We start from the raw sequence: 23,804 nt of genomic DNA on the forward strand, positions 1-23,804 counted from the left end.
GTGAAATAAAGAATAGCATTTTCTCCTAGAAATAAAGTTTTATATCCCTGGAAAAGTCATTAATGAAAAAGATCGTGGTGATATCATCTTATTATTTAATGCAGTTTATGAACTGATATGGAAACTGTATTTAGGATATTTTTTTCACTTCTACTGTGAGACTGAAGTGTGCTAAACATCTATACTAGAGAGAGAAATAATCAATTATATTTAAGTTTGCTTCAGTCACAAAGCTAGCGTACAATTTGACATGACCTTAATATTCCCAGGGTCTATTATGCATTGTGCAGTTCTTCAGAATAGGCAATAGATGTGTGAAACTCCATGCCAAAAGTCATTAAAGCACTAGAATTTTGCATGGACTCAAGGAGATGTTGGGTAAATGCCAAGGGCACTTACATAGCCAAGGGTTGTTAAATACATAGAAAGAAACCACATCCAGCTCAGGATGTCCCTAAGCTCAAAATTAATAGTGAGAGAATATTTTTATTTCTTCCTAAGCATTTGCTTCTGACCAATAGTTGAATTGATGCATACACACTGCAATTGGATTTTTAGTACTATGTCCAACTCACTCACAGAGATGCTCTGACCTTGCAGCCACACACCATAAGGAAAGAGAAATCATGTTGGATGAGGTGGACCTTTGGTCTGACCCAGCACAGTCATTCCTCCTGTCTTCTGAGATGATTTGTGACCTAATTCAACCTTAAATGTTTTCCAAATACTTTCAAGATAGGACTAGATACGTGCACAAGTTCAGTTCTGAATATGAGTGTAAGTCTCACAGTGTATGTGAGCATTTACTTGCTTTTCTGAGTAGAAGTGCTTTTGAAATCTGTAGATCTGCTAACAGGTCACAAAATTGACTGCCAAGTAAAGGCTATGGAGCCTTGGGCAAAGGGATGCTAAGGCACTTTTTCTGCAGTTAGAAGCAGGATATCAGTGTAATTGCCTTAAATGAATATGCCTCTTGGCAGTAAGGGGTGCCCTGGGGCCCTGTTTTTCACTGCAGGGGCTCCCCAAAGGCTACGTGCCTCTATGGACATGATGGCAAGGAGAGTTTGAGCTTGATAGAGCCCATGCCCTAGATGCAGTGGAGACCTAAAAAATATACATTTCTCTTTCATTGTCTTTCAAAATGAACAAGGATTTTCCTAAACACAGTGAGAACCATCTTGTAACTGGTTTCTGCTCATCTCTCCAGTGCCTTCAGTGTTGCTCCCAGAATGAACCTGTGGTCTGTGCTTGATGATTAGTATCAGCTAGAAATCAAGTCATCCATTTGTGCTTTCGGACCTTAAATTATTCTGGTGGCTAGTGAACCTTCTCCAGCAGAGTAGGAGAAAACTAACATGTATTACTTTTAGTTAGTGTTGTAAACATTTACAAATGGACAGTCTCTCTTGAAAAAATGTGCACATAGCTGAAGTCTTAGGATGTCTGAGAAATCATTTTTTGACAAGAGAAAAGAGTTTGAACAAAGCATTTATTTGGCTCAGTCTGGGTTTTACATGATTTCATCCTTCTTGAATTAAATGTCACAGTCAAACTATTTCACTAGAGAAGTCTGAGATAAAGATAATCTTAAAAATTTTGAAGAGAAGAAGAGAGAATTGCATCAGATAGCGTTTTGGACCTCCCAAAGAAATGTAAGGTTTGTGCTAATAGCACAGTCTGCTTCCAAGAATATGGCAGATTTGATAAATGAATCAACACTGATAACTGTGGAGGTCTTGAAAAAGAAAATCAGCACATGCTTGCTGACCTGTTTAAGTGGTACTACAACCTCTGCAAAAGCTGTTTAAGGTGCAGCCAGGATGGCTGAAAACAACTTTATCTCTGGCACAGAGGAATGTAGCACAGAGAAGTGGATGACCCACTAGGTACGGGGTTTTCCTAGATTCAGATGCTGCAGAGAAGAGAATTTTGGTGCAGGTTGTGACCTTGCAGTCTCACTGAGGGTGCAGCAGTGATGGACTTTGAAGGGAGGATTGAGAAAACATACTTGAACTTTCATTATAGAAGAGAAGTACAGAATTAGAGAATGGAATTTATAAACACTGGTAAAAAAATGAAGGGTCAATACAACTCTGCTGTTATCAGGAATACACTGGTTTTACACTCTCTAATAGCTCCAATTAAAATAAATATTTGTCAGTGTTACTCTATTCACAGAGTCGGATACTTTTAGGATAACTCTTGATAATTCTAAATGGAAAAGTGACCTTTTGAATTTCTCTGACGTAAATCTAGTGTTCTGAACAATCGTCTCCTTGCTGTCCAGTTTAAAGGTAGTAAGACCTCTTTGCAAATACAGTGTGTGTGTAAATTTAATTTATTTAATGAATTCAAACTTTTGTTACCTTCTGCTGGTGCCTGTAACTATATCTCATCTGTTTAGCTCCCTGTGGATATTATATTAGGGGCTGTCAGAAGCTGATTTTAAATATTCTGATCTACACAGCAATGTACTAGAACTTTGAAGATTATCCTTGCCAGTTTTGTCTGTGATGCATTTTGCAATCTATTGAAAACTTCAACTATTACACAAATTCTTTGATTAAATAATGTATGCTTAGATCAAAGTAAGTATGTTCTTTTGAATGGGGGAAATTCTAAATTTCTGAGTTATTTTTCCAAATATTTTGAATTTATTGTGAATTTTTTACAAACTAATGTTGATGAAAATATTTCACTAGTAAATGAATTATTATTAGTTTTAGATAAAACTTTCACTGTGGCTTCTGTTTTTCTGAACAAGTGGTGCAGTGGAACTGCTTTAGCTGTCTCTTTTCATCCAGACTTTCCATATATAATTTCTGTATCAAATGGAAATGCTGTAGAAGAAAAATTCTGCATAGGTAGAAAGTTTAAAAAAATAAGCAAGTCTATGAAAAATATGCCTAAGCCATTGGAAAATATAGTGAGTTTTAAGACATTCAGGTTTTACACATGACATTGTCACAAGATCAGTGACTCCTACAGAAAACAAATCATTTGTTTAGAAGGGAAGTCAGCAGCTTTATGGAGAAATAAATATAATTTTACAACTTAATTGCAATATAAACATTTCTTGTGGTTGCAATGACTTTGTTGTTATTGTTGTATTAATCTTACAGGACATATGGATATTTGTTTTGGTACCTCCTGGGACCTGCTAAATCCTCTGAGCATAGCTCTGACCACTCTTCTAAAGAGCTTAACTTGTTAACCATTTTTCATTTGTGTGACTAAATGTTTAATAAATAAAGGAGGAAAAAAGACAGAAAGAAAAGCTTTAAAGATATTCTATTTTCTTTTCTTTACAAGTTGTTATTCTCTGATTAATTTGCTACTCTGGAAGTTTTATCTAACAGTGTGAGTTCACTGAAATAAAGTGAAGAATTTCACACTTCCCAGCTGCTGTTGAATGCTTTAGGAGGGTTGGTGGTGGTAGTCTTTTCTATGGCAACCTAATCAGTTAACTCCCCTTCACTTACGGCACCTCTTTAAGTACCAGACTCTCTGAGAACTGAGAAAATATCTTGGTATAGCATAGCTAATAATGGGGGTAAAATCAGATAGAGTTCTTGAAGAGTAAAAAGTATATTGTGACTTTCAGGTAGGGATTCCTTTTGTTTTCAATTCGGTTCTTTATGCAGAAGAACCTTGAGTGTATAGATCCGTCCTTCTTTCGTTTTGGGGTTTTTTCCCCTTGAATTTGTGTGTGTCTTTATCTTGAAAGATTTTTTTAATAAAAGGGCTGGAGAAAAGCTTAGAAAACTTAACTTCCCCCTCACACACTTCCAGAGAGTTTTCAAGCTTCTGGGGGAAGGAGTAATGTGGTTAGCTCTGTAATGTTCACATTATCACAGAAGGGGATTCTGACAGTTTCTGAGCACAGTTTTCCTGTCTTTCCAGCAATCTGCCACATCTAGGATTCTTAGATATTTTTTCTTCAGGACTTGTGTGTTTTGAGTATTGCCTACTATTTGGGGTCTTCTTCATTTTAGACAGTGATTTTTTTTCCTAAATTTCAGAATATTTCTAAGAAATGCTTGTGTAGTTACAATGGCCTCTTTTGTTGTGTTTTAATTTTATTGGGGAGCTGGGTGTTTTTTGCTTGTTTTTTATTTAAAAAAACCCCACAAACCACAAACTGTAAAACTTGTAATTCTTTTACCAGTATTTACTGAGTTTTATGTGGTTTTGCTGTAGAAAGCCATCCTAAGAGTGTGTACAACTGGTGTGCTCGCTGGTATAATGCACAGTGACTTGTAACACTGTTAAATACATGTGTGGATTAAAACAAGAGCCTTAAAGCAGAACCCTGTAGACCATGCTTTGCATGAAGAATTAACTAAAGGCTTCTGTCTCAGCTGAGCCAGCAGAACTTTCTTCCAAGAATCATCACATTTTTAAACTGAGTTTTCAGACCCTTCCAAAAGGGAAACACTGAAATTTGGATGAATTCATAATAGCTACAAGTTTCTTTTAAAGTCTTTGCAGATTGGCTAAATAGAAGCACTCATTTACAGAAACTGATGGCAGATAGCATATATTATAGTTGGATATTTAAGATTCTGATTTTTTTTCATTCTTCGATAGTGTCGTATAAGTGTTTTTAGGCCTTATGTACATCTTCTGCTGGGTTTGGTTTGAGTTCTGTTTACTTTTCTATACAGAAACATAGCTCTTAGTCCAGGAAGATGAAGTCACAGGGTATTTCCACTTGGGGGGAGCTTGTCTTTGGTAGAGAAGTGGTTTTAAATCCATAGGTTCTGCTGCTGCAGGGTTGGTTTTGATCAGTACCGTGGTAGCCTGTTTGGCAACTGCAGCACTGAGTGTATTTCTTGTAATGCTGTCTCAGTGTCATGATGAAAATTCCGTGGCAGAGCAAGTACGAAGTACCTAGGTTAAGAATTAACAGGATTTGCGTAATTATATTGGCATACATCATGTTTCAGGGAGTGATACAGCAATCCAAGGCTCTTCTTCATCTACTCTTGTTGGAGGCACTGTGCCATCAGCCACTGCTTAAAACATTTTGGATGTGCAAACACGTTAAGAATAGTGCTTAAACAAGATGGATATTCTGAAATGTGTTTCAAAAACACAGAAGTGGCGTGTCTCTGATGAGAGAGAGGCAGTTTCTTTCACCGTGTTTCCCTTGAAGCACATACTCTGTGTGTAAAATATCATGCTGGTGGAACAACTTTGAAGGAATACTTTTGGCCCATTGTTGCAAACCTAGAACTCTTGAACTCTTGAAAGTGTATGTAACCGTTGACAGAGGCATACAGAACTCTTGAAAGTGTATGTAACCATTGACAGAGGCACTCTGGAGTTGTTTTAAAAAGTTTGTTAGACAAATTCTGGTATATTTCTGTTCTTTTTTTTTCTCCAATTATCACTAAACTTCCTACTATCTTAGTTCCCATTCCATTGTATTTACCACTTCTTGCTCATTACAGAGATTAGAATAGCCATTTTGTTTCTAGTCCCTTTTATTCATAGATGAACATGGATATATTTAAATATTCACAACCATTTTTACATACTAATGCAATACATTTGTTTAATTACAAAAAAAAAAAAACCTTGAAAATACCACTTTGCTTTTTACTATGTAACTTGACTGCTGCATCAAGTCTAGCTCCCTTATCCTCAGAGTTTCACCTCTTCAAACTTGAGTCTGTACTGTTTTGTTTACCTATTGGAAAGTTGCCTCCTCTTTTTGTCATCTTCTCCCGGTCTAGGTTTTAAACATGCCTTCCCTTAGGTTCTTCTGCCTAGGTCACTACATCCAGCATTAAATATTTACTCCTTTAAATTCTTCTGTATGAGCACTGAGTCCAGAATTTGTCTTGTTCAGAACAAAAGTTATCTAGCATTCAGCCACCTACTATTAAAGCAGTTAACTTTTTTCCCTGTCTGTACGGTTGTTGCAGGACCAATCACTATGACAGTAAAAACCTTTTAAAGCTATAAATTATCAGGTAAATATATGTCACCAAGCAGCTGGCATGAGTTGAACTGCAAAACTTCCAACAGTTTGCAGTTGCACTTCTCAGACTCAGGCATATATAGTCCCATTCTCAAGGGTATGCAGTTAAAACTGAATCTCATGTAATAAATGGATTATCTCTTGATGTAGTTCAGAACAGATGAAGTACAGCCTCTGTCTGAGTTACCCAATCAAAGCGAGCAGTTATTTGAAAGGGCATATGGTTTCCTTCTGCAGCAAAAGTACACTTACGAGGTAAAGTCCTATCAGCTTGAAAATCCCAAAGATCTGCAAGCTCAGGGTAAGCAAAATCAGATGGCTTAGAGGCTTTCCCAGCTCCTTCTGGGAAGGTGTGCGGAGAGACACTCCATACATCATTTGAATTGAGAAGAAAGAGATAAAATAAAGATATTATGGCATTTCAAACCAAGCTTGATCAGCAGGTCAAGGATTTCTGCCCCTTCACTCTCTCATGAGACCCCATGTGAAGAGTTGCATCCATCTCTGGGGCCTCCAATGTAAGAAGGACATGGACCTGCTGGAGTGACTCCAGTGGAGGGGTACAAAGATGATCGAAGTGCTGGAGCACTTCTCCTATGAAGCAGCTGGAGAGGGACTTTTTACAAGGGCATGTGACAAGGGGTGATGGTTCTAAAATGAAAGAGGGCAGATTTAGAGTAGATATTAAGAGGCAATTCTTTGCTGTGAGGGTGGTGAAGCAGGTTGTCCAGAGAAGCTGTGGATGCTCCTTCCCTGGAAATGTTCATGGGTGGGCTGGATGAGGCTTAGAGCAACCTGGTCTAGTGGGAGGTGGTTCTGCCCATGACTGGGGATTGGAACTAGATGATTATATGGTCCCTTCCCACTCAATCTGTTCTATGATTCTATGTTTTTAAAGGCACCCAATAAAGCACCACATACAGTATCTTTCAGACAGTACACAATGTTTGTTGTTTATGCATCCACACATAGTATCTTTCAAAAATATCCTGCTCCTCTTATTTTTAAAGATAAATGTATTTGTGTCTTCACATTTTAACTGACCTTTAATGTGAAGTGATTGACTGAGAAAGATCAGTGAGAAGTAGATGTGACACATTTTTCACCCAGTCTATTGACTGTCAAATACAATGTAATGAGCTCTCCCAGAAAGTTGTAAGGACACGTTTCCTGGGTGTGTTGCCTTTGAGACATCAATGTGGTCCCCCTGCCACTCTGTATGTATTCTGCACCAGTGTGTTTGAGTGGTGTGTCAGCCTCAGTAGGGGAATGTGTAAGGAGGCTGGTGTGATAACTTGCAAGTAGAGGTGAAAATGTATGGTTTGTTAAATTAATTAACTGGTTCCCCGGCTTGTTAGAGCTTGGGTACCTTATCTGCCTTTCTTATATTCTGTTAGGGGAAATGTGCTAGTTTCCTACTTTGTTTTAAGCTTGTGTTTAAAAATGAGCTCTGGTAAGGTATAAATTCTAGAATTAAATGCTGAAATTAAAAACCCTTATAAACTGAGACTGTTTTCTCTATTATCCTCATGTTTGAGTTAATTCTCCATTTGGTGTGGGTGCTGGTAACAGAAGATCTGCTCTGTGTGCACAATTTAGTCTGAACTCAGTGAAATGCAAGGGGAGGGAGAGAAAAATTAAAACCAGAAATGGCAGGAGTTTAGATGCTAATAAACTCCTCAGCTGCTGCTTCAAACATAACCGTCACTAATTAGTACCAGCCCAGCAGAACTGACTGAGCAGCTATTTGAAAGAAAGGAGGGGAGTGGCACCTGTTAGTGCATAGAAAGGGCTTCTTCTAATTTTCAAGTGTTTATATACAGCCGTTAAGAGCACCCAGACACGAGACTTGTCCTTACTTTAGCAGGCTGTTCTCTGTCTCAGAAGTAGCTCCTGAGAAGGTATTTTTAATCTCTTGCCCTTTTCATATTTAGGGATTTCATGACTGTTAGAGCTTTTAGAAATCCTGTTGCTTGTTCAGTTTCAGTCACTCAAATACTTGGAATTTGGAATTGATTTCCAGAGAAATATATTCTCTGTACAAGTTCTGTGCTTTACCCCTGTGCTCCCCCCCCCTCCCCAAGCTTAATTCGTGTCCAGGCTAAGTTTGATTTGCAAGCTCAGAAAACATAACATTTTAAAAAGTAATACAGATCAATTCACATCATCAGAACATTCTGGTTCTGATCTTAATTCTTTAACTTGGTGTTGGTTTCAGTAACTGTGCATTTGATCAAGACATGGCTCACTTTCTTTATTGTAAAAGTACCAACTACTTTTGCACATACTTATACAAACTTTCTTAAATATTATGATTTTAAGCTCTCTGTAAGTCACGTATTTCTGTCAAATGGATTTCTTGTCAAAACTCTTTTTCATCTGTCATTTATTGCATCATATGAAACTTTGAAACATTAAGCTCTGAGCATTATTCCTCTGTGCATTCAGCATGCATGCTGGCTATGTTAACATGTGCAGCAGAGTTGAAGTTTAAGTTACATTTTTTGTTATTTTGATCATTGCAAAATGGATTGCATTGAAATTGAGATACAATAATGACACTAGTTAAGTGCAACGTTTTCATCGGTTGTACAGAAATTTGATGCAGAGTTGCTAAATCCTTCTGTAGATCTAGTGTGAATTAATGGCTCCAAACCTGAGGCTCCCAGAGATCTGGCTGGCACCAACTTGATTTTAATTACATGCAGACATTGGTTTAGTTATACTTGTAGCAGGTAAAATGAGTGTAACAAATTAATTCTTTCAGATTAGGAGAAGAAAAAAATATTGATCCTCTTTTCAGATGAGGGGGAAAAAAAAATCTTAATTTTGTTTTTCCAAAGGAAAAATGAAGGAAGGTATGTAGATAATAGAAGAAAGAAAGGCAGTGAAAGGATACAAAGAGATAAAATAAGTAGATTGTATGGAAAGGAGTAAAGAAAAACAATTATATTGGAAAAAATTAACTTGAAAGTGTATTCTATTTTATGAGCAGAAAATATTAAGATAGAAAACTTGAAAGGCACAGGTGCATTAAAACACCAAATGCTGTGCAAAGGGACAAAAAGTAAAATTAATTAGAGGGGAAGGCATAATTTTAAATTGAAGGGAGAGATAAATGCATATGATATTTTAAAATAATTTCTCTTGGATAATCAGCAGCATATATTTGAGTTTGTATTTAAGAATGACTTAGATTTTTAATAGATACAGAATTAGTGTTACCAAAAATCACATCACAGTGATCAGCAGTGTCACTAAAAACACAGGTAAACACAGGTAAGGGTTATCAAAGTTTTATTTATGTAATCCTTCATTTATATTTAATTTATTTAAAAAAGAATTTAAAAAAAAAAACAAACACAAAACCACAAGCCAAAGATTGAACACAATGAACACCATGAATTCTTTAATAGCATCTTAAGTTTACAAGACTGATAAACAGATTAATCATATCAACACGAAAATTAATTGTTTGAAATAATGTTGTTGCCCTTAGGCATTTCTCTGTGCAGGAAGCTGGGAAAAAAAACCACAGTCTTTGGTATTGCTTGTAGATGTCAGTGGCTGGTCAGCTCCTGATCGATTGCCATGTCACCTGCGCAGCATCCTCCTGGAGCCCTTTTCATGTCATTCAATTCTAATTTACCATCAGCTATCACAGCTTTACCATGCACATTCTGAAATTGGCACTGGAGGCTTGACATAAAACCACAAAGGCGACTAAATTCCAAGTTAAAGCTGAAATTTCATTCTCAATTCTCTTGATTGTGGGAGTGCTCTGGAGCATGTGGGAACACCCAGTGTTTGAAGCCCAAGCTGGACCCACACACAGAAGAACAAGCTGAGAGTGGAATTTCAGCCCAAGCCCTACCATTAAAGCCATGTAGCGCTTTGTGGTTGGATTTCTCCTGTATGGCACTGTTAGAGGCAGAAATAAGCCCAAGTCAATCCCAGAGTTATTTTAAACTACGCTTACAAGAATCTTGTGGTAGTAGTAATAGATTCTTCTCACCCATTGTGCCTCAGAAATTTAAATTTTTGTATCCAACTTGCCTTGAGCTTGCACTGTTCGAAACTGCTTAGGTGTTAGATTACAGATGCCTTAATATCTGAGGTTCAGTCTTAAATACATAATTATTTCTTACATAATTATTTTTTACAGTATACCTGTCTTTACTTGGAACTCATTTTGTGGAATAAAAGAGTAAAACTCTGCTTTCTGCCCAATACATGCATTTTTATGAGCAAAATGAGCTTTCACAGTTTTTTAAAATGTCAGGAATGTCAAATCTTTTTTATCTGAAGGACTCATTGAATGACTCAGGAAAAACTACTTAGAAATTAGTCAGGATTTAATTGAAGTGGGAAGGATACTGAATTGTGAAGAGAGAACTTGCTCCCCTCTGCACTCATTAGATTGGTACTTCAAAAGAAGATCAATATTAATTTTAAGTGATTGAATCAGCCTTTTCTTCAAAACATAATTTTTATTTAATCTTTGGTTCGGCACTTGGAATAATGATTAGAATAGTTATTCAGACATTTATCTCTTCTAAGAACAAATGGGAGTTATGCTTATAAGTTGGTTTTTTGGTTTTTTTTCAAAAAACATGAGCTTCCAACTTCTTCCCATGTATTTCTATCCCTTACCAGCTGTCTTTGGTGGGTCTGGCATCCCTGCTCATTGAGGACTTGGAGAGATACGTATTGGTGAAGAAAATAATAGTGAGTGAGAGGGAGGGATACAGCTTTTAAATGAGGTGGTAGCTGCTCTAGCTGAGCTCATGCTCATGTCCTGAAGGGTGTTCTTTGCAGATGACAAATTTCTTTAATAGTGACAGGATGTCAGGAATTTTGCAAAAGCTTAGGAAAAAAAGTAGGAGATGGCACAGTTGATTTATTTCATCCTGTTTAGTTCTCATTTGTACTAGTTTTGAAGCCGATGTTCATAAGAAGTTAGCCGTGACTGTTTTGCAAATCAGGGATGCCAGTTTCACAAAAAGAAAGGGGTTTGATGAGTCCACAATCACATGTTATTGTAATTCTGATGGGAATAGGTTCCTTTCCAAATACAAGGCACCCTTCAGAGTTAATATCTGAACATGTGGACACAGAATCACAGAACATGCTGAGTTTGAAGGGATCCATCAGGATCATCAAAGCTAACTCCTGTCCCTTCACAGGACACCCCAAGAGTCACACCATGGGCCTGAGCACACCGTCCAAATGATCCTTGAACTCTGCCAGGCTGGTGCTGTGACCACTTCCCTGGGGAGCCTGTTCCAGTGCCCAGCCGCCCTCTGGGTGAAGAACCTTCTCCTAATACCCAACCTAAACCTCCCCTGGCACAGCTTCAGGCCATTCCCTTGGGTCCTGTCACTGGCACCACAGAGAACAGATCGGTGTCTGCCCCTCCTCTCCCCTTCACAAGAAAGCTGCAGACTGCAATGAAGTTTCCCCTCAGTCTTCTCTTCTCCAGGCTGAACAGACCAAGTGACCTAAGCCGCTCCACATACGACTTTTCCTCAAGGCCCTTCTCCATCTTTGCTGCCCTCCTTTGGACTCTCTCTTAACAGTTTAATACCTTTCTTATATGGTGGTGACCAAAACTGTTACCCATGTATTTCAGTTTAAAATGTTGACTGCTGAAATTCAGTGTTCTGTTATCAGTAACAAATTTAGCTTTAGACAGAATTCAGATAAATACTGGAAGACTTAAGAAACTTGAAAATCTAGTTGGTTTGACCATGTAGAAATTGCTTTTTACTTCTTGTCTAAACTTTTTTTTTTATTTATGCAGAAAGATTGCTTTTCATTACATAATTTTGGTTGAAGGACAGCTGTGAAACCATTTTGCACTTCTTTTAAAAAATTGCCATTGGGGAAAAATTGCTTTTGTTACTGCAAGAAGGATGTAATTTTAATAAGAATGCAGCATGTTAATACCCAGCAACCATGAAATATTCATTTGAGATTTGCAGCATTTGTTGAGTCTTGTTAACTAAGCAATTATGGAGTCACTTGTCCCCTAAAGTTTTAAAAAGAATAAAGCTACATTTGTTGCTACATTTGATTTGGTTTTAAGCAGCATTTTCCAGAACATGCAGGTCTGAACAGCAGCAGTGCACTTGGGTTGTAGGCCATGATAGAGCTCTATACTATGAGAAGCTTAAAGCAGTTCTGTCTAAACCAAAGCAAGTCTTGGCTTCAAATACTTAGAGTTAGCCCATATTTTCCTTATATATCAGAATATGACTGTTTTAAATTTAAATTATGAGTACTGTTTTTTTCTTGTTGTTGGTTCCCTCTCACCCTTCATTGAAAGCTGATGTTTGAGGCAAACAAACATGCTACAAGGGAAAACTCAGATTGACTGTAACAGGTGCTTGTAGCCTGTCCTTCAGTGAAATACTTTAACAAGTCCTTAATGCTAACACAGAGCTGCAAGGCATGGGATTAAATGGCAAGTTGAAGCCTTCTATTTAGAAATACAATAATGTATAATATAATGTGTGATGGTAATTGTTCCATGATTAATGTTCAAATGCACACAGTGTGTGTTCTGAATCTTAGAGTTACTTGTTTTCCTGTTGTCACCATCTCTGAAATCCTAAAGTATAAATATCTCTGTTTCACTGGGTCTTTGTCCTCCTTTGCTGCCAGTAAGTGCTGATGCTACTCATCAGAGTATTGTCAACTCTTATGATTTTCATCCTGAGTCTCTCAATATTAATGAGGAGAGAGTGAAGTTGGAGATTTTTTTGTTTGCTTGATCAGTTGAATCTTTGGGTTTGATGGTATGATCTCTGACTCTCTTGTTAGTGTTTTCATTGCTTTTCCCATTTTTTGACTTCTCTGAAAGACAGGCCCATATTTAAACTAGAACATCATTATTCTCCCATCTTAGGAGTTGCTTCACAGTTCAAAAATTGACTTCAGGAATGGCTCATTTGCATGGATACTCAGCACATTTCAGCCTTTGCTGAGCCAGCCAGCAAACCTTGTGAAATACTATTTACTATTTGGTGGGTTTAGGTTTTTGTTGAGTTAGCAAGCTGAATTTGGCTCAGCAAGAGCCCAAGTAGCAGAGCTGGCTAACAAGGGGGTGCAAGAAGACATGGCTGAGAGCAGGGGAGTGGGAAGCAGGATCAACCTTTGGTGACATCCAGCCGTTAATTTGGCTCACGTGCTCTCAGTGAAGCCAAAAAATACTTTGACTATCATATAAGCGTGCCTTTCTTTAAGACTGTGCCGTAAAAGCTTTTATTGCTGGTAGCTTTTTGTGGTGGCTACCCACAAAATACTGAGGTTGATCAAGATTGGGTATAAGGTTTTTCTAATTACATCTTTGGTCTACAAATGCAGTGGACTTTTTTTCTTTTTCAGAAGGAAGATATCATTCATGCAGATGTGGATGAAAGGCTGTCTCTTCGAAAGCACCGCTTCATGCATTTTGCATCGTTGGAATATGAAGGAGAATATTACATGACACCAAGAGATTTCTTGTTCTCAGTAATGTTCGATCAAGTTGAACGTAAGTTTTTTTCTTGTCATTGTATTTGTGAAGGAAAGAATCTTGCTGGTCCCCTTAGAGATGTCATTTGCAAATCACTGAGATAAGATCCTTTATGTTACATAAATCAGCAGAAGCCAATTTTTAAATGTTGCCCATATGGATTCTCACAGACACTGCTACTCTTTGCACAAGTGAAGTGAGGCTGATGATTTAGAAATCTGGTGACTTGCTGATGACATCTCTGCATAATTTACATGACTGATCAGTATGTAGTTCCTCAATTGCTTACACGCCACAGAAAATAGAATGAGTGTATTATAATAGTGTTCATACCATTCCTGGTCCTGTTATCTTCTATCCACTTCAACAGCAAGTAATTCTGTGACCTTTTTTCTTAGAGGAGGCAGTGATGGGAATGAGTTGAATGGAATAATAGAGCCCAGAATTCAGTTCTACATTTTTGGTTTTAAATCTTCTTTGATTTTTACATAACCTAGTTAAGAACAAATCAAAATCACAAGTGTCTTTTCAAGAAGAACTTTTAAAAGTGTACTTTCTGAGGAGAAGATAGGAACAGCACACAAATAAAAAGTGCATAGGTTGTTGTCCTTTTCTGCAGGTTTTCTGGTTTCATTAATTCTCTCCCATTCCTTAAGCTTCTTTCATCTTTGTATCTTCTTCTGTTATTTCCATGATACAGTTATGTTTTTAATGATATATGCTTTTTTCCCCAGAAAATTGGGTTTTAGAGTTTTCCCAAGATTTTTTTTTTGCTTTTGAAAGATTAAGTTTTCCGGTTTCCGGAGAGGATTGTCACTTAGAGGACAAATATGCTGTTAGTTCATCTGCTGAGGGAAAGAAGGAGAAATTCCAGATTTAGTAGTTATTTGCTGCAATGTGCACATGCTGACCAGGAGAACATGTTGTCTAGCAAAAGCTATTCAAAGCCTGGGATGCTCTGCCCACCTACCAGCAAATGCTGTAGCAACTTAGGAGTATTCAACTGGAAATCCAGAAAGGAATTCAAGGCCCTGTGAAGGGTTTGAGAGACAGGGAGAAAGAAAGAGACCAGAATGCACTTTGATTGAAGCCTGTCAAAAATCTGGGGCAGAAAGCAGTTTAAAAGAGCTGCAAGTAGTCAAATAGGACAATTATTATTGGATAGAATTGTTGGTAATAAAAGAAGTTTTCCAGTATCTGCCAAAAATCTATAGGTGATAAGGATACATGAATTCACTGCTGACACACAGCATCTAATATTACACAAAGCTGAATATAAATCCTTAGAATAACTTTATGACCTTGAGAGTCATGGAGATTTTTAAAATGCTGCTTTTTAATTGTATGGGTGTTAGACTCCGTTCCCCCTCAAAACTTAAGTCATTAAGTTAAAAACCTGAAAGGGAACTTATTTTGAGTTTTCCAGCCTGAAAGACAGTGAGTACAGAAAATTTTAGTTTTTAAGGGGTGATTTTCAGACAGTTGTGTCTGAAGACAAGGTTAGAGAGATAAGTGGTTTTCAGTTCTAGCCATTCATCCATATTAATTGGTTATTCCAAGTGTAATAGTACACATGCAGATTTTAAATGAAGTGGTATGCGATGATATTTATTTGTAATGCAGCCAAGTTAATTTCAGTTGCTTTGCTAATATGAGTAGGAAATAGCATTAAACAGAAGCGAATAAATAATGACAAGAAAAAAACCTTTGCTCTAATGCATATTTAGCATTTCAAATTGAGGTCAGGCTTGCAGCAGTAGCATCATAGATGCTTGATAGAAAAATGTTCACCCTTGAATCTAATATTCCTAAATATTTTTTTAACTGTCATTGGTATGGATTTTTTGGCCAGTAGCGTAAACACAGTGGTAAGCAATTCTCTTGATTTCTCTTGCTTGGAATGTTACATTTTTATGTGACTGCAAACAGACACAGACTTTGATAGCAGAGAAATATGGCACTTGAAGTATTTTAAAGGAAGTGGTTTTATTCATTGTGTTTCAAAGAATTTCATATGAGGAAAATAAACAGACCTATCTCAAGTGTCTGTCATGGTATATTCAGAGTAGGTCAAGATAGTGAACTTAATAGCAAAGCAGCAGTTATTTTGGAAGCTTTCTGCTTATATAATAAAATAATTCTCTTTCACCCTGAAAGTGCCTTTAGAAAGGAGAAAGGTATGACACCACTTATCCTAGAAAGCTCTTCACTTACTGCATACTTAGATGCAATTTTAACATGTGATCCTGCATACACATGGTGAGTCTTACAATGCTGATTTTCAGCCTGTAATGATTTAGTTATTCTCTACCTATTTTTGATTAATTGCTAATAAGTAAAAAACCCAAACCTCTCAGCAAAATCTGAAGCACCCTGGCAGTAACCATTCATCTTCATAAATATTTTCTTGGAGTTTTGCAATTGAAAGCTGTTCATAGTAATATGGAAGACTTAGGGCTGTTCTAAAGTTTTGTTTCTGCTATACTTTTTACGGACAATATGCAGAAACACATGGCCAGCCTCATGAGCAGTTTAGTTATGTACATCAAGAAATACTGCTGAGGTTGAGCTGTCCCTGTTCAGAGATAAACACTCCCACAAGGGAAGAAGGCAAGCAAAAAGAGGGATGAGGAACACATAGGAATTGAGAATAGGAGACGTTGGCCAGCCAGCCTTAGGGTTTTTTGCTCATGAGTGGTTATCACTGGAGAATTACTTTGAAATCTCCTGTTAGTTTTTAAACATAGTCGAATTTAGTAGAAAGTAAATGTGGTGTTGTGTAAACCAGAAGAATTGTTGGTGCTATCATTAAAATGTACCAAAATATTTTAGCTATGTGCAGATTGTCAAGTGAATTCCTGTCTACAGTTGGGTGGAGTTTATTGCTGAAGCAAAAATCTTAGGTGTGGCCTTTGACAAGGTTGCAAAAGATGCAATAAATTATAATTTATTATGGAACGCTTTACCAGATAAGAAAACGGATGAACTGTACTGCAAATATATCAGCTGTCATCCAACATAAGTGATCTTGAACCCTGCCTGGTAGACCTTAGTTCACTACCTCTGGTCATTTATTTCCTGGTGCATGGGTTTCTCTATTACTGATTTTCTTTAAAATAGGAAAAAGTTGTGAAATATTGGCATTCCTGTTAATTAAGTCACACTTTCAAAGTTATTTACTGTGAGGGTGAAAATGAAGAAAAATATTTACAGTACTGCCATGTGAAGAGGATGAGCTAATAACAAATGCAGAGTCTCCTGACAGACCTTTTGACAAAGCAAAGAGTTCTATAAAGGAATAAAGACACTGTCCAAAAAGAATTTGCTTGCTTTTAGAGGCAGTGCTTCCAACACGAAGTTACTCTGTAAACATGTGCCTTGTTCTATTGCTGTCAGTTATTTTATGAAAGGAAGCAGCCACCTCTTTATAAACAGTGACAAACAGTAAATGAGATGTGGTAGTGTGTCACAGCATTTGTGCCAGTGATAAACTAATATGACAGCATTTTTTTCTACCAGTTAATTCAGTGTATTCTAAATGCACCATTGGGGATTTTGGATTCATGGCTATATGCCATGTAATCTTGTGTTAAAACTGTTACCACAGGGATGTGTGGCAAACCATTGCAAAACCAGCCAAATTCTTCTGGGTAATCTGTGGGATGTTCAAGTAAATCATCATGCCTGATGCAATGATAGTTTAGTGAAAAAGTGTTCCCTGTTACTGTTCTTACTGTGATGTAAAAATATTTCACAATGTCTAGTAATATCTAATACAAATAATATAAACTTGCTGTGTTGCATCAGAAATTCTAGCTTTTTTAAGATCACAGGTATGGGAAGGATAAAATTCTGCTGATTTACACTGAATTTTCATTGCAGTGACGGAGCATTTTTGAGAGACCCTTCATGTAAAATTTGTATCTTAGACAGTTGTGCATACTTAGGTCCATATTCCAGATTAGACAACTAATACTGTGTTAGAGATCCATGGAAATACCACCGTTGATGTGCTGTTGCAGAACATACAAAAAAATCTGTATTAGTCTTCGAAAAGGACTGCAAAAGTCCTTCAGGAAATGAAGATGTTACAATGCATTGTATCTGAACTGTGCTTATGTTAATTTTTTTCTGGAGAAGATTATTCCTCTTCCAGGTAGAAGACAAACCTTCGGGTTACCTTGTCTGATAACAATTGACACTTGCTAAATAAAGATCTTGATCCTTCTGCATCTGCCTAGTCCAGATTTTATGTGTTGTAGCATCTTCATTCATTCAGCTGCAGTAAAAGAGATCTTCCTGTGTTCCACAGTATCAGGATACCAGAGGCAGTATTTCTATGGCAGAGTCCTGTCTGTCAGTGAGGATAAGTGTGTTGGAAGTTCCCTTGGAGAAGTTGTTCAAGTTGGTTAAGCTTTCTGTGGGGACACAGTTGGTGTGAAGTTGTTTTGTGTTTGCAGCCTTGATATGATGTGTCGCTTCCTGTCACAGCATCAGCGTGGCCATGGCTGTGAGGGAATCTGAGAAGAGGACACAGTGCAAGGCTGTGGTGGCTAAAAAGTTGAGTTCTCCATTGTCCTTAGTTGAGGTCAGTGCTGGTGCAGTCAGTGGTGTTAGGAGGGCCAAGAGGGACCAGGCAGTAGATGAGCACTTCGGAATGAGCTGAGTCAGTCTTTTTATTTTCAGGTCTTGAGTTTTTTGCCTTTGGCAAGGGTTCAGATGCCCGTACTTCAGTGTCTTCATTTTGACCTGAATTTCATAGGCAATAGCTAATCAGACTGATGTGAGTCACGCATCAGTGTCACATCTAAAATCTGGGGTTCAGAGTCAAAGAATAAGATTGAATCTTGTATAAATAGAGAAGCTTTATATGGGAAATAAGGATCGAAGGGTTGTATGGGGAGCCACTGAAACAGCTGGGAGCTGAATTAAATTCTCTCCAATTTCTAATATGTTAGCAAAGAAATTGTTTTCTCTCTATCTCTGCATTTAGTGGTTTTTTAGTACAGATGTGTCATTGTTGCTCAAACCCCCCAAACACAGTAAAGAACTCTACAAGCTGAGTATACATGACAAAGATGACCCCTTGCCCAATGGTAGATGGAAGCTAAAGTGAAGATAAATCCAAAGAAAAAACATGATGGTTTAAGGTCATTAGATTAATCTCTTCCGAACTTTAGAAAGTGAAACAAAATCAGCCATTTCTAGCCAAAGCTTCTTAGTCATCATTGTTTACTCATTGCTTAAAGTGGAGTTGTGAGTAAAGGAAAATACTGTTCCTATTAAGGAACTGAACAAAAAAGCAAAGATAAACATTGATTGCTGAAAATGTCTTCCATACTGTGGATTTTTCATCCTCAGCTATTCTTCATCACCCAAAAAGCATTAGGAAATCCTACCACCACCCTGTCAGAGTCTTCAAAGTAACTTACATTCACTTCCCCTAAGTGTCCAAGTAGAACATTAAAATAGGTGTTGTGCATAAAATACTATATTGTTTTAGATCTAATGTTGTGCCTCAGCCAGTTGTTGGTAATTAATTAAACTAAATAAGGGAGTTTTTTGTTTTTTGTTTTGTCCTCATCAATTAGATGTTAACTCTGATAACTAACATCCATGGGCTGTATGTTTATCTATAAACTAATTTCATGGTAAATAGTTCTTTGTTTAGAAATATGGCAGAAATTCCTATGATCTTGATAATGTGTATTTATGTCTATTATGTCTATATGTTTGCTTGTGAACTCAAAATAAACACTAATCCACTTTCATAATGGTTGCATCACAAGGTACTACACAACAGAATCAAAGATGGATTCTTGAGGAGAAATGCAGTGTTCCCTCCTGCAGCATTCAAATCTGCTCTGCTGGCCAGGCTTCTTTTTTGGTGTATTAACCACTGGCATCTGTACCAACTTATTTGTTTTCATCCATATTTCAGAAAAGTGTATTTGATTGAGAGTCCAAAAAACAGATGAAGGGGAGCAGTGCTGAGAGCAGAGATGTTAGGTGAGTGCTGGCTTCCAGCTCTGTAGCCCTGTGGCTGCAGCAGCAAGGAAGTGTGCATGGTCAGATGGGAGAGCAGGAGAAAAGGGAACCATGGAGCAAAATCACTTAAAAAGGAGCATGTTTTAGCATGTCATTGCAGAGGGAAAATATGTCCAAATATGTCCTTTTTTTCCCCTTCAGTTCTATTTTCCTACCTTCAACCGTGTTGAGGGTACCTGAGATACATTCCTTGTACAGTTAAATAGGAAAATATATTTTGATCCTTAAATTTATACTGAAATTGTATTAATTACATTTGTATGTTTGCAGATATGTCTGTGTGAGACAACTTAAGGTTACATTGAACTCATGTCTCTGTTATGATTGATTCCTATTTTTCTCTTTGTGGCATTGAAGACTGGCTGAAGAGAGATGCAGATTGAGAGTTCTTAGCTCAATTGACTGCAATGCTTACTGGTTAGGTAAAAACTTGGACAAGATCATTTGAACATACATTAATAGCTATTTACCTTTCAGAAAAACAGTTCAATGAGAAGATAAATTACAGTTTCTCAATGAATGAAAGCAATTTATAAAAACTCAGCACAAAACTCAGCACAAAAATAGCGCCGATAATAAAAGCAATCAGGCTTCAGCAGAGTTGTGAGCAAGAGGCAAGTGGTCTCAATGCACATCTTGAAGGATTTGGTTATTTAAAGTGTGAAAGTTATTGGTTATTTAATGGCATCTGAATGGAAAACAGATTCCCTGAAACGAATGGAAGTATATTGTGCTCATACAGAATACTTGTAGTGCAAGTAATGGAAAGATCTGGTTATTAATAACAGGAGTCTGCTTGTTGTATAAACATCATCTGCTTTAGAATTTCAGAAGTCTTGCAACAGTTTCTGCTTTAGTCAAGTATTCCAGTTTTGTGAGATGCTAATGTGATATTTGAAATACCTAACAGAGAAGGCACTTTTTCTATACATATGGGCACATTTCAAGAGCTCATACAATCATTCTTGGTCTCTGAGTATTTTTCCTATCTTTAAAGATTTTTTTATTTTTTTAGAACACCACACACTGTTTCAACTGCTTTTATAACATACTGTCAACATACTACAGAAAATATCTTTGGGATTTGTTCTCCCACAGGTTCCAAATACTTTTTGACAGATTACTTCAGTATTTTTTTAATAATTCAGTGGAACTTAATCAGTTCTGAAACATCCTGCTTAACTGACAATTAAGTCTTAACAGATGTAGCGTGAAAACAGATTCAATGAATTTTTTCACTCTTAAGTGTATTTTAATTTCTTGCAATGTATGTCCTCAACACAGACAGGTATTGGTTTATACCTAAGGAGTACAGTCTGGTTTTAAAATTCCTTGGCTTGCATTCAGTTATTTAAGAACTGATGAGGATCTGCAGACCACTGATGGATGATAGCAGGTGCCAGGAGTGCGGGTCAGACTCCTGCCAAAATCTAGCATGCATTCTGGCCTCATATTTTCAGTTGTTTGTAACTCTTTTGGTAGTGATGGTTCTGTGCTTTTCCTTAGGCCAATGCTGAATTTTTATTGAATTAGTCATATGATTTATTCTTTTTTTACTAGCCTTGATAGTATTTTTCTCCTTCTTGTTCTCATAAGAAATATTACATTATGAAGTTTTTTTTAAAATGCCTAGGGTAGAACCACAGAGTATCAATCACTTTGCTTCTAGGCAGTAGCAGCAGGCAAGGTGTGCAGCCTTCTTTGGTAGGTGAGAGGAGCTGTCCTTACTTGCCAAACAGCTGGCGTCTCCAGGGGCACTGTTGAGCAGTTCCATTGCTCCCTGTTTGGAAAACACTGGCACTGATTCCCTAAGTGAGAAACTGGCCAGGTTATGCTCTGTTTTTCACTCCCCAGCCTTGCACCTGCAGTGGGTTATAGCACTTATTGTGCTCAGTAGCCTTCCTCATCTGCTGTGAAACAAAAGCAAATACTGAGTTCAAAGACATTTTTCCATGTGTAAAACACACAGGTTCCTCTTGTTAGAGCCACCTGCTTGTATGGCAGTGCCTCCCTTGGGTCACCAGCTTCATTACTGCAGAGGAGAATGCAGACAAGAGACAATTCTTAGTAATCAGTCATCAGTATTGTCCAGTCCCTCAGAGAGTTTAGGTCCTCACACCATCATCCATTCTGCTGGCTACATCTTTTTTTAAATATCTTTCCTCTCAGAGCTGGAAAAGCCTGAAAGTGAAAGGATTTTACAGACGCAGCTAACAAAAAATACTACATTTTCTAACAAATCCTGCCTTGGTTGTCACCAGACAAAAAGTAGTTCAGCATTGCTGATAGGTACAAATCCATCCTACCTGGCCATTCTTGGTTTTTCTAGCTGCTTTTCTCAGCTGATTAGTATACATAAAATGCCAGTGTCCAGCAACTTTGTTTACCAAGAGCTGCAATCATACTTGGCTTAATAAAAATTCTAAAATGGGCTCCTTGCATGGAATTTAAATAGAAGACATGGCCAAGACAGCTACCTTTTGATGTTTTTCAGTTTGTTCCAGTTGTCTTTCAGGACTGATGTTTGAAGTCTTCAGAAAGATGCAGCTCGTTTTCCCAGGCGCCAGCCTTCTTTTCAAGTCTTGAATGCATGTCCTTTGTGCCAATACTTCTGGAACTACTGAGACAGTGAAATTTTGCTGCTGCATTGGTATTGGCAAGCTCATAGTCAGTCACGTATCCCACTAGGGAAACTGCCAGTTGCAGTACACAGAGGACTTTTCTCCTTTTCTGCTCCTCTCCAAATGTTGGGGTTTTGTTTCTTCTGGGGAAGAGGTGTACTTGTGTTTGTGTGTCACTCACACCCTGACAATAGCATTTATTTTTTTCTTTTCTGTGGATTTGTTGGTGACATAGAATGTGAGAGCTTCCTTCTGCTTCACTGTCAGTTTCTTGGGAAAAACTACAAAATCTAATGCTCAAAAGTTTCGTCTACTTCTCTGGCTTTCCTTGAATTGGCTAAGGAGAAGCATTTTTTGCCAGCTGTATGGTGGTAAAGGCAGTCTGTACTGCTGAAAAAGTGAGAGGGTCTTTTAAACCAGTATGGTCATTTTAAAAGTACGCTGGGCAACATAAATTACTCTACACTTTCACTAGAAGAAAGCTGTCCATTGTTTGCTTTTCATTTGTACCAACTGTGAGAATTATAAAAAGCCCATTTAAAATTTGATTCATTTGTTGTTTCAATCTCTCTCCTTTGCAGCTAAAATAAATGTTCGTTCCAAGAGGACAGTTGCTATTCTTTATGTCCCGGATTTCTGTAAAGGGGAGAAAGGATAGCTGCTTAGTCAAACCATTGTAAGAGCAACCATATTTATTGCCACTGCTAACCTAAGTTAACATCTAATATCTCATAATTTATTTTTTTTTATTTTTATTTTTTGGATTTTGTATTTTTATGGATTTGCATCCTCTATTAGTAAAATACTTCATGGCTTAGAACTTGTCTTTAACATTTCATAGCTAAGTGTTTCAAAATTTATCATATATGTTTTGTAAGTCATCTCCTATTTCAGCAGTTTAAAATAAAAAAAACTAAAAATATAGTTTGCGTACATTTTTTCATCCTCAATTTAACATCATTTTTAACCACTGGTTCTATTGAAAACAGTGACTCAATATCTCTGTTGCTTAAAAACTCTGCTGATATCCCTACTCTAAGAGTAGTCACTGTCTGTATAAACCCTCTTGCTCTTATGCTCACATTTCCCATTTCCTAAAATAGTGAATTTTCTTCTTTTGAACCTTAGCTCTGTGATACATTATGGATAATTAAGCTACTACTCAGCCCTAGTCTTGTTAGATTAGCAAACCTGAGTTTGTTTTTATCTCCTCTGTCTGGGTGAGGCCATCCATTCCACAGCTTCATGCAGGCATCTTTACTCCATGCTTTTCTGAGTCTGATTTATCTGTGTAAAGCCAGTGTCATTCCCTGGCTCACAACACAATCTGCTATCAATCACTGTGGTCTGAGGGATGGAACAAGGATGAAAGTCAGGAACTTCTTAAATTAAGGCTGTTGCTGAAATTTCTGAATGTCAGACTGCAGCTTTAGTTAAGGAGAAAAATGGTTCAAAGCAATGCTCACTTGAGCAAAATGCTGAAATGCGTGTAGCCTGTGCTCCACTCGCAGTCACTATGTGCAGAACAGCTTCCAGCACCAAAGGTGCTCTGGTCATCATTTGTACCTCCATGTTTCTGCCAAGCTGAGGATACTGGGGTAGAGCAAATTATTTTCTGCATCCATAG

General features: G+C 37.4%; 1 protein-coding gene across 1 annotated transcript in view; it reads left to right on the plus strand.

Annotated features, from left to right (window-relative positions):
* The window catches only part of MICU2 (mitochondrial calcium uptake 2), a 134,889-nt gene that overhangs the window by 57,586 nt on the left and 53,499 nt on the right, over positions 1–23,804 (plus strand). Inside the window, exon 2 of the mRNA XM_030962795.1 lies at positions 13,379–13,526. Within this exon, the coding sequence (XP_030818655.1) occupies positions 13,379–13,526 (148 nt within the window). The remainder of the gene's footprint in view (positions 1–13,378; positions 13,527–23,804) is intronic.

Source organism: Camarhynchus parvulus, chromosome 1, assembly GCF_901933205.1.
Source record: "Camarhynchus parvulus chromosome 1, STF_HiC, whole genome shotgun sequence".
Taxonomy (NCBI): Eukaryota; Metazoa; Chordata; class Aves; order Passeriformes; family Thraupidae; genus Camarhynchus; species Camarhynchus parvulus.